Raw genomic sequence first — 20,808 nt, forward strand, 5'->3', positions numbered from 1 at the left:
CCGCCGCCAGCACCGCGGTGGTGTCTCCGACGGCTATGTTAATAGACCCCTTAGTCCTGAAATCTGCTTACGACCTTGGTCTTGGTGGTATGTGGAAACCAGCTCAATAAGGGGAACAGGGAACCTTCCTCATGCTGATGTCAGCAATTATAGTCATTATCTCTTCCCAATAGGCAGTGAGCAATGGGCAGCGCCACAGCATGTGCAGGAGCCCCACACCTACCTGCCCACATCTCGACAATGCTGCTCCGCCCATACTGAAGTACCCATATGAAGTGAGGTACGCCCTGCGTAAATATAAAAGTTGATTAATTTGAATCTGGTGTTCCTGGATACCCTGGTACTCTCTTCAGTAAGGTCGCCAACTCACCCTCGGGTATGGGAACCCCCAGGTCCTCCTCCCGACGTGTGCGTAGGAGTTTCAAGGGGCTGTAGCATATGTTCCCTAATTGCCCGACATAGGTAGATGACTGTTTTGTAAGTTCCTGAGGACGAAGCCATGTACTGACAGCTCTTATGAGTCTGTGGTTCCGACATGCCGGCACCCCAGTGTTTGCGGACTGCGACAGTCACCCCCCTGTATGCACTCCAGCGCATTATATGAATTTAGTCAGAAGAAAGACCAAGGAGACATGTTTGAGTCATGAAAGACCAGGGTTCGTTATATACCCATCTAGGGGGAGGTACCATGGTTGGATCAATACGTCCTGGTAGAAGGTCACAGCCAGGGCTTTAAGTGGGCTGGGTCTCACCGGGTCTGAGCACCGGCATTTTTTTAAAGGGGGCCTCGAAACAGGTCTCTATTGGGCTCTGTTTTGTGCCCTGGCACAGGCGGTCTGTTTTTTTCCGGACTGCAGTGACAGCAGGCACATCGATGTGCGCGTGCTCACACTGCTCACTTCTCACTAGTGGAGAAGCTACGGCATGACGTCATGCCAGGTGAGCATTGTAGGGTAAGGGAAATCCTTTACAATGAGTCATTTCCTCTCTGTATTTCCCTTCTGTTTTTGAAACTCAGGAGCAGCAACATATTGTCATGGGGTCATCAGGGCTTTAAGTGGAAGCTTTTTCAATATTATATACAAGCCATAGTTGCTGTTTAATTATCGTATGCAACTAACAACCATTGGCAAAGCCAATAGTCCTGACTTGTTGTAGGTATGATGTTACTTGTATCATATATCTGGATACAATGACAGAAACAGCAAAATACAAGTCGGGTGGCACACTATGCTAAGCACAGATTTTTCACTTATGTGTGTTAAGCCACGCCCCTAATTACATTGGCCACGCCCCTTTGAGAGACCCCCCCCCCCCCCCCAGTTTTTTCATCCCACTTAAAGCCCTGGTCACAGCTAAAATTGCTCAGCTGAGGGGAACGAGAAGAACAGGTATTTTGGAAACCGATGTTTTTGGCTGCAAGATGCCCATACCTCCTACCCACTCACACACTCAAGCCTGCACTCTTCTTGACTTGCAAGGCAGCGAAGTGACCAGGCAGGCTTTTTTTTTAACCTTTATTTATTAAACGACTTCCCCCTATTGGATGTCTTAAAGACGTCATGAGGACAAGCCCGCTTCTCCCGTAATCGCCCTCCTTGATCCGGGTGTGACCCACTTGGAGATGAGGCGGGGCGGAATCTCCTGCCTTGGAGCGGGCTCCGCGGCCAGAGCATTGGCGGGACGGAGAGAGGGGCTCGGCCCGTTCCGCGGGCTCCACAGGAGTGAAGAAGGACCCGGGACTCTGTCTCTCACCGCTGGCCACTGTCCACTGTGACTGCGCTGGCGCACACCGTATCCTAATCTGAATCATGCGACGCGTTTAGAGGCGGAGAAGCGGAGAGTGAGGAGGTGGAAGCCAACCTGCAGAGGCTGTATGTGGGCTGCCTCTATTCTTCACTTGGAGAGAACGCAGGCACGTGCAGCCACCCTCTGATGCACTGGGAGGAGCGGAGCTCTATACGATAACTTGTTGTCTGTGGGCTCAGAAGACTCCTCTACCTGGCCACGTGTGATCCTGTGAACGTCTCATCTTTTCCTCGGCTCTCTATCTACAGCACCGGGGAGCACCTGCACCAGGCTGCACCAAAAGAGTACTTTCTCATCCTGCACTTACACTGCTGTACTTCTTCTGGAAGGACGCTGCCACTACACCGCTGACCCCTTTCCCGAAAGACACTGTCCTTGCACTGCTGCACCCCTTCTGGAAGCTCGCTGCCCCTGCTCCTCTGTACCCATTTCTGAAGGACCTGTCCTGCTGCCATTAGGAAGCTATCCCCGTGCGGCCGTACCCCGGGACTCTTCCGTCCGTCGGCGTGAGACCCCTGGATTAAGGGCACAGAGCGCTCCCTGCCGGAGCATGGGCTGAAGGCGCGCCGCTGTCCACGGTGCTGCACGCGCAGCTCTCCCGGGACACAGTGAGTCATGGTCACTCACGAAGAGCGCGAGGGGTGAGCGCCAAGTGTAAATGACTTCCGCAGACAGACCCTGCTCTTCTGCCCCGGAGAGAGGAGCAGGGAGGGGACGGAGCGGGTTTCACGGTCGGCGGAGGTGACTGGAGGCGGGGGAGCCGCGCGGGGCAGCCATGCTCATGAACTCCACTTCCAACGAAACTTCCACGGCGCCCGCGGAGCCTAAGTACAACTTCGCCGCCTTGTTCTTGGGGGTGCTGCTTATCCTCTTCATCATCTGCGGGAACGTGCTCGTGTGCCTTAGCGTCTTCAGCGAGCGGGCCCTGAAGACCACCACCAACTACTTCATTGTGAGCCTGGCCGTGGCCGACCTGCTGCTGGCCGTGCTGGTGCTGCCGCTCTACGTGTACACGGAGGTGAGTGCGCGCGGACTCTGTGGTCAGAGCACACTGCCCGGCGTCAAGGACGGCGTGCGTGCTCAGGCCACCAGGCAGGGATACATAATCACTCCCTGTTGCAAATTATGCTCGAGAAAAGAAATATGATAATTAAGTAGAGCTATGCAACAGTTACCAGCTATTAGTGCTATTGGCTTCTAAGCCGCTCCAAAGCACGGACAGACGCTTGTAACAGCGTGGACGCGGGGGCCAGGCTAGGCAAACAGAGCGCTCCATGCGGGACAGGGAGAGTGAGTCCAACTTATGCAGCCTGCCAAGTGTAATATCAAGGTGTAAGTTAGTCCTGTAGCGCTTACATCGTCCCGAGGGCGCCTCAAAGTCCCGTCACTCACTTTTAACAGTGATGGTACGGGAGTGAAGCAGCTTCGGTGTTATGTGCGTGGCCGGTCGGGAAGAGCCAAGATAACAATATTCAGCTCTGAGCCTATCATTTATAATAATATGAATTGCATTTACAAAACTCTTATAGCGCTCTTAAGCCTTCCTGAATCTCTTAGAGTCACCTTCTGCATTAAGAGTATTATCTTTTACAATGACGACCCATGAAGCTAGTCATAGCTAAAAAAAATAAAAATAAAAGAACCCCGGACGAAGTCTCAACCCTGACATGTCCTTGCAGCTTTCTTCCCTTACATTTCTGAGCTCAGCGGGCCACTCTGTTCTGCATATGAACAAGCTGATACTGCCCTTTGCACATTTTTAGGAGATGCTCTGTTATTCCCTCTTCTTGCTGCTAATTTTTGATCCTCTAGTTGAAAATGCACTTTCAAATTTTATTCTGTATACAATTTTTATGTTGAAAACTTTAAGTATTTTACGCACTGGGATAACTGACAATATTGACTGCTCTCACTTAAAGGAATTCTAGCCTCGCTAGCGCAGGTCCCTGATAATTTTATGATGGTTCGTGGAATGAACTCTGTTATGTTTTATTACTTGTAATAATAAGTATGTATTTTTATGTGGACCTCATAGGAGTTCCAAATCTTTAATAAATATTTAATTGAATTGAGTGAGCCACTGGGGGCCTTGAGCTCAAAGACTCCGTAACTAACTGAGCTGAGCAGGTAAACAATAATTACTGTAAACCTGAGGTAATTATCAGAGATCTGGACCTCTGGATTCATGCCAGAATTGCAAGATACCCACACAATATAAATATACACAAAGTGTCTCTAAATGGGACCCATAGGCAGCGGTTATTCTGGAACTATGGAATGCATCGGGCACCTACGGACGCGCAATTAAAACCCCACTGCTGCAGATTGGCAAATAAAGATCGACATATGGATGGCAGAAGAATGGATGGATGGGTGTGGCGATAGATCAATGAATGGATTGCTTTGGAAAAAGATGGGTGTACTGACGGGCGGATAGCAAATTATTTATGGGTTGTTGGACATTTAGATGAATTGATCAATACGTGGTGAATGGATGAATCTTTGCATAGGACATATGTGGATGATCACAGATGATTGATGTTTGGAAAGTTAATCAGGAACATGCAGGCAGGTGAGTAGGCAGGAAGATACAAAGGTACTATAGACATTGTAGTGTATTGTGATTGTATTTACATAGTGAGTACTACCTTAACAAAGCATTGAAGTGCTTTTTGGCGAGTGGTACGCTTCTCTGGAACCCAAAAAGAACTAGTGGTGGATTCATATAGTGAAAAGTGAGTTAAATTGAGTGGTGGACATGTGAGTCTGTTATTTGGATTGAAAAGGATAATAGGGGGATAGAAGAGTCTAGAAAGTGTTATTTGGGAGATCATAGTAGTAAAATGAGTTTTGGGATGAGTCAAAGGAGAGATAGGTGAGGTAAGAATTTAGAAGGGTTGTCTGGGAGATCATAGTATTAAAGTGAGGTTTGGGGTGATCCAAAGAGGGATAGAGGAGGGAAGAGTCTATAAATGGTTATTTTGGAGAATCATAGTAGTAGAATGAAGTTTGGAATGAGTCAGAGAGTGGAGGTAGAGGATATATTGAGAGAGGTATAGGGTGAAATATAGGGTAGTGCATTGGAGCGAGTCAATTCTTTTTTCAGTAGAAGTAAAGTAATAAGTATATTGATACATAAGTACATATTATTATACATATTTATATCAAGAAATACACATATCTAGATACATATATAGAATCAAATTAAATGTTTATATCCACAGGTATATGCTGTACATTTGCGTATATGGTAGTTATGTAGGAAAGAGCCAACTCTTGAGTAGTCTTCTGAAGATAAGATAGTTATCTGTGGATCTTATGTATGGGGGTAATAAATTCCATAGTTTGGCTGCTGGAACAGAGAAAGATGTGCCGCCTTCGTTTTTCTTCTTGTATGGTGGTATTTTGAGGTGAGGTGCCAATCTGGAGTGGAGGTTCCTTTGTTGAATGTATTTGGTGATTTTATTCCTAATGAAAAGCGGTCCTATTCCATGTTTCATTTTGTGAGCGATACAAAGCAACTCGAAGGTGGACCTTCTGGCAACTGGCAATGTAGGGCCGTCAAGGCAACAGAAATTTGGGCTTTAGTAGTCTGACAGCAGAGTTCTGAATCCGTTGTAGTCTTTTCATAGTTGATAAAGAGGATCCGTGGTAGAGGCCATTGGGGGAATCACGTTCAGACAGTATAAGAGAGTTAGTGGCTTGGACCTTGTGTGGAAATCCCACGTGGGTGAAGAAGTGTCACAGAGTTTTGAAAGTAATGAAGCTTGATCTTGCTAATTTGTCCAATTGGGTATTCATTGATAACTTGGAGTCCAAGCTAATTCCAAGATTTCTTACATACTTAGATATTTCATGAGGTGGTCCCAGATCATCAGGCCAGGTGCAGAGTGGGTCATAATTTTTCCAATCGCCAAATGTGAGTATTTCCGTTTTGAAAGCATTCAATTTGAGATGGCTCCATGCCATCCACTGATCAACGGCTCTGCAGCAACTGAATATTTTGTGAGTTTCCAATGTCTTTGGGGCTTTCCAGTTCAAGGAGCATTTGTGTGTCATCTGCATAGTTATAGCATGTGAGCTGAAATTCATTGATTATCAATGGTAATGAATTCATATAGATGTTGAAAAGCATGGGTGAGATGATAGAACCTTGAGGGACCCCTGCTTTTGTGAAGTTTGGTTTGGATGAGAAAGGTGGAGAATGGATGACATTTTTTCTGTTTGAAGGTAGGATATTATCCAGCCAAGGGCAGTTCCCTCTATGCCGGCTTCATAGAGTCTTTAGATTCGACATGTGCCCAGGGGCATAGCTGCCTGAGGACTTCTATCCAACACCCATCAAAATGCACTTCCATGTGAAAGAGTAACAGTATGCAAAACGGGGATGGAGAGGACCATAAAATGAGGGACATTATGGAATTAGAGGGTTGAATGCAGCCATGTCTGGGGACAAGGGCAGTGTGCCAACCCTTAATGTGAAGGTTTGTTCACACACACAGCATGACGGCGAAGCAAGGGGGTCTTCATGTCACAATGCTTGAGCGCCCTGGAGCACAGGCCAGACCCCGGGGCAGAAAGTAGCTGGCAGCAGGGCAGTCAGGGCAGAGGATTTGGGCCTGCACCCGCTGTTGGACAGATTACTTTGAGAGTTCAAGCATTGTGTATATAGTAGGCAGGAAGGTAGCAGCATCTCCCACATTTGCATTGTTGCTTCTCCTTCGGTAGGATAAACCAACCACATGTAATATCCATTTCACTCACCTGTAAAACCCAAATCAGCATCGTCAGTGATGCTCTCTGGTCTGCACCGCGAGCGTCTTTTTTAGCCTTTACCAATCAGGTTGCCCAAGATCTAAAAAAGGATTCATGTTGCCGCAACGCCTTCTCATCAGGCTATGTCACTTTGTTCTGTTTACATTTCATTATTTTGTTATATATCTTTATTTGTCTAACATTGTTATAGTACCATGTTAATTTAGTTTGTGTTAACATAAGCTACACTACCATATGTTAGATAGCAGGCCAAGATTTTGAGAGGGGTGTCCCATAATTTTGCTCTGCTTGTCCCTTGCACGTGCTTTGTTCATATCCATTTCTGTCAATGGATGAGTCACACCTGCACCCACTACAGCAGCAAGGGTGTAACTGCACCCCCTACAGCAACAATGGTTTTGTCTCCTTAGCAACTGCTGGGGGAGGGAGCATTTCAACCTCTAACTAATGACTGTGGGGGTCTTATTCGTAAAGTATGGGCTGCGATTTAGAATTCTGCTTTCTGGAACTCACGAATATGCCTAGAGTAGCGCATGGAAGCTTACACCAGTCACAGGTTTCCAGGTGTACTTCTGGAAATGTCATATGACTATTGCAGAGGGATTAAAATCTCACAGTGCAGACTCTATATAGTGCAAACATACACACAGGGAGAATGGAGCTGCCAGTGCAAATGTGCATTTTTTTAAATCCATGAGAAAGCCCTGCCATACATTTCCAGAATTCTGGAAGATCCTTAACACAATGAGGCGAGATTTCCAAGGCTCTGGCAATTTCAGGGTGAAAAAGGGTCATAATGGTGTTTTGTGAATGCCCACAAATTTCCATGTTTGTGGGCATTATAAAACATTCAAGGCAAACCATGCTTGGAATGCCCACTTCCCCTCCCTTGAGTGGGATTTACTGCTGCAGATTTCTTCTCACCCATGACAGAGAAATCTGCAGTAGTATATATATTTTTATGCCAGACAGGAATCCTTTTATGAATTTTTGGGAGATGAAAAGTGATATATTTGGCAATAAACTTAAATATATGTCAGAAAATACCTATGTGGATAGGTTTATGTTTTAGTAAGCAAAACCTCTGTTCTGCAGAGTCTAACCCAGATGACCTTGAGTACATTTTAAACAAATTGTTTATAAATACTGTTTCCCTTTAATTTATTTTTAATGTGAGTGATGTGTGAGAGTCTATTATAGGTATTTTGCAGATAAATGTTGTTCATATGTTTCATGCAACATCCATAAAAAGTTTCTTTTAGAATAAACAAGACCTCACTTACGAGAAATGGTAGGATGCCATAGAGATTATTTGCAATAATATTAGTGAACTACTACTGTATTGCAATATCAAAAACAAACGTCACTATCCCTGAATATTAGATGTAATAATTTTTAAATTTGGATGAGTGTGTCTGTGAACTGTCAGTAACCTGACCAAAGAGGGCATGAAAGAGCCGAAATTAGATCATAAATTCAAAGCTGTTCCAAACACACGTCCCCAAAATGTGTTCTGCCCAGGGCCCCCAAAATCCTTGAGATGCCCCTGTCCTCATGCCCCTTCCATAATACCCTCTGTTCTCACAATAGTGCAGGTTTGCAATTGACCTGAGAGATGCACTCACACATGGGGGAGGTCGATGAGAGAGGAGATGGGTGGCCTCACAAGACGGCAGGAGAAAACCAACAGGGTGTTGGTAACACTCGTTCTTGATGCCCTGGCATATGAGGACATCTTAACTAGGCCTGGGCTAAAATTCCGTTCCGCTCGCAGAAATTGCGATAATTTGACATTCTCGCGTTCCGCGGAGAGCACGAAAATGTAAAAATTTCCGCAACCCGCATTTTACAGGAAATTTTTTGCTTGCTTGCGCTGTAAAATAATAAATTCTCGCGTGCGCGCAATCGCTTTACCTGAATCCCCGCGTTCGCCGACAAGTTTTCCCGAACCGGTCGCGTTCTCCACGGGATGTTGGATTGTTGGCAGCCATTTGCGCTGTCTCGCGACAGTTCGCGCCCGCATTAAAGTCATTCGTCGCGCGATCACGTCTTTCTTCTCGCGATCATGCACCGCGAGACAAGTGAAAACAAGATGGCCTTGCCCGCGAGCAACCGCATTGGTAAGTTGGCGAGCCGCAACCACGCAGAAAATACCGCGAACGGGCGGGAAAAAAACTTCCGCATCTCCGCAATATTTCTGCGTGTTTGCGGAAATTTTTCACATTTTCGCGATAATTTGCGAAAGTGAATTTCGCAAATTCCACCCACCACTAATCTTAACCAAATAAAGAGGCCCTTTCTTCATAGAGTTAGGAGAAAGTATCCTTGTTTGGTGGAGATTTACCTCTTTGTAGTCATGTTGTCTTCTCTATAGGAGAATTCATATCATCACATATTTATGGATAAAGATACATCAGGAACAATTACATTGCTGAAACACACACAAGGTCACTGAATACATTTGCTCATGGTCCATTGTGCAGATGTAATGTCGAATTTGCACTGGACATTTAGCCAATGAGGCAGTTCTTAGTAATTAACCAAAAGAAAAAAATCTAGTTATTTAGACATTTTGTTGATAGCTGTGTTCTCTTGTAGGATAAAGGGGCAGTTAAGGTTCCTTTCTGGCGCAGTCACTAACACAGCTACTGACACTCCCACACAGACAATTACACACCCACTCACACACCCATTCTGACACTCTCCTATCCACTCACAGACCCATACAGTCACTAACATCCACTGACCGATCAATACACCACTCACACACCCGCAAAACCACTTACACACCCCCTATATAGCCACTCACACAACTACTCTCAAAGGTCACAGGTTACGGTTAGCAAATACAATTAAAAAAACCTAGAAATTCACAAAAAACATAAAGGTTACAGAGCTGTTATAGTTAGGAAATTAAATTTAAACAACCTTAGAAATTCACTGAAAAAAAGCAAAGGTTTCAGGGCCATTAGAGTTATGAACTACAATTAATAAAACATTAGAAATTCACTGAAAAACCAAAGGTTACAGGGATATTTTAGTCAGGAAATCAAATTTAAAAAACCTTAGAAATTTACTAAAATAACAAAGGTTCCAACGACGTTATAGTTAGGCACAGATTTTCCTCGCACAAATCCAGTGAAACTCAGCAGTTATAGTTACCTGAGCTAATGATGTCATGGGCCATGTCATTAGTGACGTAATATGTGAGGTTACAAGCAGTGCATTGGGAGGGCGTAAGTTAGCCAGACCAGTCAAGAGGTAGAGGTCACAAAATTATCTTTATTTCACTTTTAAACTTCTACCCCTGCAACTTAATACGGCCTCTCTTTGTGATATTTTTTCCAGTTAGTTATGCTTTGCTACTTTATTGTACCTTCTAGATTGGTATGCAAAGTATGAGATTAACCTACATAATGTCACATCACAGTATGCTAAACTGCCTTAATTTATATCACGGTACATCAAGTTATAACTTGTTATGTTGTTTCAATGACGTTTAAGCTACACTGCCTCAGTTTATGGTTTAAACTACTCTATGCCACAATATGGTGTGCTAAGATGCATTATGGTACATTAGGTTATAGCATGGTACATTATTCAGTGGAAGATTACGCTGCACTATATCACACTGTGGTATGCTTAGCTGCATTATCTTACCTTTTGTTGTTACATTACAGTGCTGTGCATTGAGTTGACTTAATCTGCAAATTGTTTTAAAGTGACAAAATGGCGCCAGCTGTTGACAAGCTGCCCAGTGACAGCAAGCTCATACTTGCGATATCTAAGCTCCTGCGAAACTCACTGCTGCAATAAACAATTCAACGTCTCTTGAAGACGAGTTCATCTCTATCAAGTGGAATGGACATGTTGAGCTACCTTACCAGTTACCATCACACACCTGAGTCCCCCATTGCTACATATAGCTCTACCCTGGTGACAATTGGTTGGAAGAATTACTAACACAATAATCATCTCAGCAACACCTCCTCAAAATACAGGTAAATGTTGGTAAACGCTTACAATGCATGCAGATCTCTGGCTGAAAAAATACAACTTCACATTGCTGTGATCAGTGGCGGCTGCTATTTAATGGCAGTGGGGCGGGTCATGGGGAGGAATGAAATAAACATTTAACAAACACTTTCCTGTGTGCCGCTGCCACCTCTCGATCCTCTTCCCATGAACAGGAAGCACCCAGGCTTCCAGGCGCCCCTAAACCCATCACAAGGCTACATTGCAGAACTGTGATTGGTCTGAGTGCCATGGTTTGGCGCTCAGATGGGGACAGGGAGCCTGGGCATGTTCTCCACCCAGGCTACAGCCTGGGTGAAGAACATGCAAAGTGCGCATGACTGTTTGGGTGGCCCTAGATGGCTGGCCAAACTTTCGTGCGCACTTAAGAGAGTGTGAACCACTCCTTCTCCAGCTCCTCTGTTAGAGCCCAGCCCCGCCACGCCCCGCCACGCCACGCCACGCCCCGCCCCTACCCAGCTGAGCAATAACGGAAAAATAAAATGATAATAACAATGAGTTATTGTCACTTTATTTTTTCCTTTTGACCTGCTCAGTGGGGCGACACTCCTGCACGGAGGAGCCGCCCCAGACAGTGATTAATAAAAGTTAGCACTATCTATATTTGAATCGGCGACTGGTTCACAGTGCTCTGCATCTGGTGCATGTCCCCCAGGATCTATTCTTCTGAAGGTTGCTAAGAAAGATAGGCAGACATATATGTAAGTATGCAATGCTTCATTTGTAAAAAGCATAAGTGCCACGGCCCTCGCTAGGAGGCCACTTCAGCTCGCACCACCCATGGCCCCTGCCAGCGCTGCCAATGACATTAGAAACACAACCAGTGCCTATCACACTCCTGCATAGAAGTGTGACGAGTCAGACTGTTCCTGGACCCAAAGCTATTAGAACGGCTTGGGCGGTGGCTATTAGTCATTTGTAATGTATATTGAATTTATAAACAACTGTTGTTGTGCTCATGTTCAAATAAGCTAAACAACCGAGGCGAGGGGGAGGTGGGGGGGGGGGGGGACTGGCGCCGGAAAAACACCGGCTTACATTAAGCACTGTGTTAGTATTCAGTATCAAAACCACCTGGAAAATCAATGTGCACTAAACGAGAGAGCAGAGAACAATTCAGCACCGGGTGTAGAGGTGTACACGGATTCCAATCCTATGCAATACCCTGCTTGTGAAGGAGTCCGATCTCCGCGGTGTTCAACAGATACATTTTGTCAATCGAATTGATCAAAGTTGCCGGCGAACGGCCGAGTAAAATATCTGTGTTTTACTGTGTTTATCGGACGTTTTAAACTAAATCACCAGTCCGAGGCACCCGTAGTTTGGCTCACGGCGTGTATTACGGTGTAAATAACAAATACACTGTGGAGGAAGAGGGCAGAATGCATGGTTGACAAATAGCAGTGTTAAAACAAGTTCGAACTTTTGGACTCAGCGGTTTCTTGTATCCGTTTGAGGAGGCTGTGCTCTGTTGGAGTGTTCAGCTGCAAGTGGCAGCTCGGCTCCCAGATATTCAATATTCATGCAGCAAAATGCCTTCTTGTCTCTATAGAGTCACGGATGACATTTGCCCTCGTGCGCCAAAGACCGAATGAAATACAGCTGCCTCTATCGTGTGCAGTCACAGGTATATATAGTACAACAGGTGCAGTGGCACCAGGACCAGGGGTGTAAGGGGCCCACTCCACGCAAATTAGTAGCCAGTTTTACTATCAAACCAGGGGATGTGGCCCTATTTCTTTACTTGCATTAGGGCTCATTGCTCTTTTGCATGCCACTGTGAGCAGTGTGAGGTTGTGTCTGATGTTGTATAGGGAGCTTGTATGCGTGCTACCCATTTTGCATGTGTGGCGCCATTCCCTCTTTCACATGTCCTATTGTCTACCACAGTCGTTCTTGATTTGACATCTGTGGACCCCACTTTATTATTACTGGAATCCAGGAACCCCCATTGAATCCTTATTGGAATCCGGGGTCCCCCACTGAGTTGTTTGTTACTGGAAGCTAAGGACCCCAAGGTGAGCAATTACGGTGATTTGAAGCTCAAAACTATACACAGAATACTGAAACACGCATTCCTCAAACAAAACAGAAATCAACACATGATGAAATATATTATTTAATTAACTAACAAATATAAAAAAATCTAAATTTTCATTTTAATGGAAAGTTTGGGACTTTTCGAGATTCAGCTGAGGCCACCCATCATCCATACTTTATTATTTTTGATGCATTTGTACGTCTCCCATGCATCAATCTGGGGACACCAATTAAATTTTCATCCTCCAACTGCAAATTCCTTGGACTTTAAGGAATGTTTAAAACTTTTAGATTTTGCTTCTCTATTTACAAATAGTTGGTTAATCTTTTAATAATATTTTCGAACCAGCCGCGAACCCCCTGAGTAGGCGTTGAGGACTCCCAGGGGTCCCCGGACTACAGGTTAAGAACCACTGGTCTAGCAAGTTTACATGCTGCCAAAATGTGGCTTGATTATTGTGCCCAGCAATGTGTGAACAAGCCACAATTTATATCATGGAATTGATTTTTTCCACAAGAAAGTTGTTCAATATGCTTTGCTTTGATTTTTTAGAAATAGTCTCCGTATCCTTGTTTGATTTATTTATTAGGTCTCGCCTGCCCCAGCGCATGCGCTGGCCTGGCGAGACTTATTGAGAGGGCTCCAAAAAGTGCTACCAGGCCAGCCTAGAGCTACAATGCATGTGCGCGGGCGCGTACGCTGCGCTTTACCGTGATTACTTTCACTTTCGCGGCCGCACGGCCGCTTTGATGTTTGATCGCGATCATATTCGCGGCCGCACAGCCGCTTGGCATAGCCAATAGGTCTCGCTTTTGGGACCTTATAAGTATTTAGTTATGCAACTGTTGCATGGCTAAACACTTATAAGGTCCCAAAGGCGAGACCTATTGGCTATGCCAATGCTTGTTTTGTAAGTTTCTTGCGCATATATGGGGCCCGATTTACATTTTCTGGCCTTAAGTACATACTATGGATTCATCTTCATTTCTCCTTTGGTTTGTTTGATTTGAGCGAGTATTTCCTTTCAGTTGATTGTTTATTGAGGCTGTTATTGTAGGCAAATTTAATATGGAAATTATCTTCCCCAAAATGTACAAATAAGTATGTTTGATTTCAAAGTTTTGACTTTCTTTGCAGTGGTTCAAGGAGGCTTTGCTCTATTTGAACCTCTTTATAAGTGAGCTTGATTGTTAGCCATCTGAGGTTCCAATAATCTTTAAGTGTTCTGTAGTTCAGTATTTCTGATACTATGAAGTTATCAGTGTAAGGTGGTCACTTTTTTTGCACTGTATGATATAAGCGTAATTACAAGCTGAACTAAGCAACTCACTGGTAAAAATGTAGTCCAATGTTGAAATGCCAGCACACATCTGAGGGAAATTATACTTTAATTTATTGTGGATTTGAGCTAATTGAGGAGAGGTTAGGTTGTTTAGTGAGAAAAGCCTATTCACCTTTTTACCAGGATGATCTATTCCATTTGAGGGTTTAAGGTCCATGTGATCTGACTGTGTACCAAAATTAATGAGGTTGAAGTCTGCTGTTGTTGTCGATCTACGTAATGATACATGTATATTCAAATATGAGATCAAGTTACTGTTGTCGAAATCTCCCGAGATGACCTCTCCATCAATCAGGAGTAAGAAATACGTGGTCAAGCAGGCCCTGTAGCCTAGGCCTGAGGCTACTGATTGACAGATCACAAGTGGAGTGGCACGTAACCAGCCGGACAAACACGCGAACTGGAAAAACAAATTAGTCCCAAAGATAGGCAACAACACCACAATGGTCCCAGGAGATTAGCCCCATTAAAGCACATATGGCCGGAGGGGTGTGTGCGTTCTCAAAACACGATAAAGTTAGATGCCACATAAAGTTAGGAACACTCAGCCAATCAGAGCACAGCACACACAGTACATGCAGCGATCATGCACTCCCCATACCGGACATCTGGACACTTCACCCACTTGCCCTCATTGTGTTCACATAAGGTGAGACCCACCTGCATTCACTATCAGATGGCCTGATTTACATCCTATGACACGGCCTGTATTCCTTACTCTGAAATAAGATCATGATTGTTTTATGATGCTCCCAAAACGGTATATAATGGCATTCAGAGCAAATGTATGTTGAGACAGTCCTCAGACCTGTTTCTGTGTATGTTTCCTGGCTGAAGTGTTTAATAAAACCAACTGTTCCTGTTTTGCTAAACGCCTCTTGTCTTTTGTTTTTGCAAGGACAATTCATATTCCAGCAACACTGTCACTATAATCTCATGATTTGCATATCTGCAGATTATTCCTTCTAGTGTTTCGCAGAAGCTTCCTATTTTGTTTCTACAATCCCTCCTATGAATGTTCAGCCATACATTGATGATGTATCAACTTGATTTTCCTTCCTAATTTGCATCAGTTTGAGGGTTATTTCTTGCAGTAGAACGTTGTGTTGGTCTATGTGAGTGGCTATTAAATTCATTTCAGTAGATTGATAGCCATTCCGATGGTCGGCCAGCATTTTTAGATTTAATGGCTGATTGATGGATTTTGTAAAATCCCTCTATTACTAGGAGCTTAGTGCACCATGTCTCTTGCAAACAGATAATTTGCCAAGTTTCCAGAAAATTGGCTGACTGTGAGCTTGTTTAAGGCTGGCCATGTTCCATGATAAGAATGGGTGTTGACTATTGCATGGCCAATTTTCTAGAAAATGTGGTTATCTTGTGTTTGGGATGAGTAATTGTACTGGAGGTTAAAGTGGAGGTTGCTCAGGTCCAGTCTCCTTACTTCTGTCTGGTTGGGGGTGTATTATGGTGTACGTGCATTTTCATTGTTTGTGGCACGCACTTTATGTAGTACGGACCCTGGTGGAGCACTTCTTGTGCAGTTCCTTTGATTATTTTCTCTAAGGTATGTCCGATTTAATTGTTTGAGTTTGGTGACATTTCCGTGGCAATATTTGCCCCTTTGAAGATGCTCCTTTCCATCTATTTAATGTTGCCGGCCTTCCTGGGCTTGATTAAAGCAAAATGGGATCTCCCAGACTCCTTACTTTGGATGTCAATACCACACTATTCAAATAAATCGTTTCTCTATGAGTACCTGTGCTACTATTAGTTGCGACTTGAATCTTTAATTTTAGATTCTACCCCAGAAGCAGATTCAGTGTTACAAATTGAATTCTGGTAATGTCTTCTGTTAATATTTGTTTTAGTAACTCAGTGTGACAAAATAAATGTAATATATTGCTCATGTGTAAAGTTTCTTCTCTGCTAGATGCTGTGTAATGGGGGGTGAAAATCAGTTATTATTCAACTAAGCCATTTTTTAGAGCCTGTTATTTATAAATGATTTGCCTCACATTGTGCTTGCTTGTTGCGAGGATTTAATAAGATCTCCTCTGAAATTTCCCCTTTCATCCTTTCTTCTTCTTCGTCTTATCTTTTGATTGTGCTTATTGTATCACTCTGTAGAAGACTCTGCGTGTCAGAATGTTTGGGTGCAAATTTCCTAGACTGCTTTTCTGCTTGCTTCCTTATGCTGGCAGTGGTCTCTAGATTAGGTGAAAAGTCATGTTGTTTAAGGATGAGTACTGATAGTATCTTCATTATTGATTATATATTCATTTGGTGTTTTCTTTAATGATTGCTGGTCCTGCCTGCCATTAACAATTTGAAAGACTTTATTGTTGGCAGTGTCACCAATGTTTACCGTAATTCCGACCTTGTGTGTTGTTCGAGAACTGGTGGTGCCTTTGAGCTTGTTCTTTTTTTTCTCATTTTTAGGTTTTGCCTGCACAGCGCTTGCGCTGTGCTTGAGAAATCTATTGTTTTTAATATACACTTAAAAGGGACTAACATGCCACCTTCTCTCTTTCCTGGCTTCTCATTGGTTCCTGTGCATGTCACTTACCTTTCCTCCATTTCTATCAGCTGTCCCATATTTTCCTGCTTTTACCAATGCTTGTTCCTCGTCTGCTTCTTTTATCAGTTTCCCGCCTCCGAAATACTGTTAACATCCGCTTTGGTGGAACTATATTTTCATTAAGTTCTGCCTTTTACTATTGCAGCATATTTATATAACTATTTATCACCCGGAGAGATTAAGTGATTTGCATAGAATCCCAGGATGTTGAGTGGCGCCGCCGATACGCGAACCGGGATCCGCAGCTCTCGAGTCAGGAGCTCTGGCTGCTGCACCACATCCTCTCGACTCCCCTGTTATCTGTCAGGGAGCTCTTTCCTTCACCCGGGCTATTGCTGAAGAAAACAGCTCTTTATTAATTACATAGGCAAACCCGATGCATTACCAATGTTTGTTTTCTTTTCCCTTCTGCTCAGTGATTTGCAAATTTGTGTCTATGGCATTGGGAGGTCGTTTGAGGATGGTGTGCCCTCCTGAATATCTGTGATAATCTCTGTATTTAGCTCTATTGTGATCCTGGAAATAAATAGATTTTTCAGTGTTGTTTGTTAGAGCCTTGAGTTTTGGATCGAGGTCTCTTTTGTGTGAGTTGTTGTGAGATACTTTATTTAGATACTGTGTCAACTTTTAGAATTTGTACATGTTGATCAGTGCAAATAGTTTCTAGTTTCAGGGCACTTGTTTTCTTTAGAATTTCCACCAGGAGTGGGAGCAGAACAGGAAGGAAGGATACAAAGTTATCTCCCATTGGAGTGCATGCACAGTTCGTGGTAGTATTTGCAGTCATAAAATTGCGTTGTTTAGTTTCTAATTTATTAGTTTTATTTTCAATGCTGGTTATGCAATTAGCGAGAGAGTGCATAAAATCCACCTGTATCTGCGAATAGCGTTTAATTAATGGATCTAAGTGGATTCTCCATTGTTAACTGAGAGGGATGATCGGTGGTGCCAGCAGTATCCCCCTCTCCAAACTGTGATTGTTCAGATTTGTGTAATTTTCTGGCATCACTTTCACTTAATGGAAAGCTGTCTATGAGGCTACGTTATTTCCCATGTCTCTGATTGAAGACAAGAGTTGGACCATTGTAGAAGATCATTTAATAATTTATATGTCTGCCATTTCTTATACCTCATTATGACTGTAAGACCTGTATGTGACCAGACTGTAAAACCTATAACAGGATCTTTATCTTGGTAATTACTCCTATGTTGGGGACCTTCATGGCCACTTCTGATTTAGACAAAGAGAGAACCAGGGATTTACAAAAACGTTGAAAGACATGCCCTCACACACCACTGTGGGTGTCCTGCTTCATCAACGCCCACCCTCACTGTCCAGAGATCATTTAGTGGTGAGTGGGATTCCTGTATTTGCCGGTAGCACTTTCAGAATGGCATAAGCGGGATCCAGTGTGAAAGGAAAAATATTTCAAATACCTTCCCAAAAGATTTTGATTTTATTAATGGAATGGCAATGAGATCATTAAAACAGACAGAATGCATGGGAGTGCTTATTGCCCCCATATCTGGTGGGTCAACATGTTTCAGCCTTACAGCTGGCCCCAAAAGGTGTCCCAAGCAAGTCAGGACTGAGATCCCTAGTTTTTCTAATCTACGTACCTGACAACATTCATACAAATACCAGCTTCATGCAAATACCAGCATTTGCTTATATTGCAAGGTTCATGAGGTCTTGTTGTGTAGAAACATAGAAGATTATTTGCAACATATACATGGATGCTACAACATAACCACCTTGCAGAATAAGCAACTTATTTTCGGTAGGAATACACCATTGGTATTGAAGAATAGAACTAGCCACTCACACTGACACACACACTCTTCCACGACACTTTTAGGGCGTCATTTAGAAGTTGGCATATGATTTTCTCCATGAAAAAAGTGACAGATATCCAGTGCACCTTATTACAAGTGCATTTTATTCTATGGCACTTTTAATAAGTCAGACTAGATATCCGCCAGGTGTGTGACAGAGTAACTTATCGGCCAAACGTTTAATCAAGCCCTATGTCTCTTTTTATAATGGCATTGCTTGTGTGAAATCCGATTATCTTGTTAGTTTTGTCACACAGATTGCCTTCAGCCACTGCTAACATATGACATAAACAGTCCAGCGCATCGTATGCTGCCACCTGCTCATACAGATCCACACCAAATTAAGCATAAGGATTTTTGCCTTCCTTCTCATTGCTATGGCACTGAGAGAATGCATGTGGAGTACTGTGCTGAAGACATGCACAGTCCTTTGTGGATATTTAAGTTCACCAGCTGCAGGTTTGGACATTTAATACATTTCTATGGAGAACATTCCATTGATTCTAGATGCATCTTGTAACACATTTTAGGTGCCTAAATGTGCCTACTGATTTTCAATCAATCAGGATTCATAAAGCACGGCAAATCACCCGTGAGGGTCTCAAGTTGCTGGAGCTGCTAGCTGCTTCGTGGACAAAGCAGTGAAAAAAGAGGCAAAAGCAGGAGAAAGCACTCAGAAAATGGAGGAGAGGAAGGAGAAACAAGTAAAAACAAGGTAAATGTAGGAGAAAGTGCTCAGAAAAATGGGGAGAAATGAGAGAGAAAGCAGCTCAAAATGAGGCAGAAGCAGGAAAGAGCACTCAGACAAACAGAGGGAAAGGAAGGAGAAAGCCGTGAAAAATGAGGCAAAAGCAGGAGAACGCCCTCAGAAAAACAGGGTAGAGGAAGGAGAAAGCAGTGAAACTCGAAGCAAAACCAGAAGGGAGAAAGGAAAGACAAAGCAGTGAAAAACGAGGCATGAGCAGGGTAAAGCACTCAGAAAAACGAGGGAAAGGAAAGGGAACGCAGTAAAAAATGAGGCATAACCAGGAGAATTTGAGACTGGGGTAATAGTGTAAGAAACAACAAATATTCTCAACTGGTATCATTCAACACAGACAGATAAATTGCATGTACAAGACATTACAGTTAGGATAAGGAAGACTCTGAAAAAATTAAATTGAGAAAAGTCATATTGTATTAGATCAAAAAAGTTTACGAAAAAATAAACAGAGGGACAGCCAAAGCGCAATAAATGCAGCAATTCTCAATTCAATATATTCAACCTCATGCTTAGTTAGCGCTATGGAAGCGCGAGGTATCCTGACAAACTAGTTAATAGAGCGTCAGGAGAGGCATCTAAGTCACCCAGAGTCCGGCGTCCTGAGTAATGGATGGGAAGGAATCAAATCAATGATTTCCTGATTCCTTCCCGTCCATTACTTTGGCTGCCCCCATTAATCACAATTGTTACCCTCGGCTGTAGCCGTTTTAAGTTGGGAGATTAAGTCCCCTTGAATCCTGAGGGTCCCTAGGGTCCAACTAGACCACTAGGTACCTCCAGTAAGCGCCACAGAGCTGCGTTGCAGAGAGGTGTAAAAAGTGGCACGGCCTGCACCACCTCTCTGCAACGCAGAGCAGTGGTGCTTACTGGAAGCACCTGGTGGGCTAGTTGGACCCCAGGGTCCCTCAGGATTGAAAGGGAATTATTTCCCCAATTTAAAAACGCGCCACAGGGCCTGTGGGCGTTCTGAGTTGAGACATTAAGTCCCCTTGAATCCTAAGGGTCCGTAGGGTCAAACTAGCCCACTAGGTACCTCCAGTAAGCGCCACAGAGCTGCGTTGCATGGAGGTGTAAAAAGGGGCGTGGCCTCAGAACACCTGTCTGCAACGCAGCTCCCTGGCGCATACTGGAGATACCTGTTGGGCTAGTTGGCCCTCAGGGACCCTCAGTATTGAAGGGGAATTAACTCCTCAACTAACAACTGGCCAGGGGGCGCGTTTGCAGAGTGCTGCAAGGAGGGGGCGTGGCCTCCGGCGCGATGCCGGTCTTTTATTTATTTATTTTTAAGAAGGAGGGCTGTGTGGCCCCCTTTCTTTTTCTAATTTATTAGCCCTGGGAACCCCATCCCCCAGGGCCTGCACCCTAATTCTTTTTGTTGAAAAAAATTAATTTGGCCCTCCCAAGGCCTTAATCGGCCCCGGGGAACTCAACCCCCAGGTCATGGCCTTTTATTTATTTTTTTATTCTTTAGGAGGAGGCTGTGTTGCCCCCCTCCTCAGGCCACTTATGGCCCCGGGGACCCCATCCCCCGGGGCCGACCTTTGTTTTTTTAAATATATATTTATAGAAACACCTAGGACATGCTGGACAAACCGTATGTACCTATCACCATGACGATTTGCGTG

The 20,808-nt window shown here is 44.0% G+C and overlaps 1 protein-coding gene across 1 annotated transcript in view; it reads left to right on the forward strand.

Moving 5' to 3' along the window:
* Positions 1-1,689: 1,689 nt before the first annotated feature.
* The window catches only part of DRD4 (dopamine receptor D4), a 253,598-nt gene continuing 234,479 nt past the window's right edge, over positions 1,690-20,808 (forward strand). The window contains exon 1 of the mRNA XM_085646388.1: positions 1,690-2,827. Within this exon, the coding sequence (XP_085502514.1) occupies positions 2,585-2,827 (243 nt within the window). The 5' untranslated portion in view covers positions 1,690-2,584. The remainder of the gene's footprint in view (positions 2,828-20,808) is intronic.

This window comes from Triturus cristatus, chromosome 3_1 (genome assembly GCF_964204655.1).
Source record: "Triturus cristatus chromosome 3_1, aTriCri1.1, whole genome shotgun sequence".
NCBI classification, from domain to species: Eukaryota; Metazoa; Chordata; class Amphibia; order Caudata; family Salamandridae; genus Triturus; species Triturus cristatus.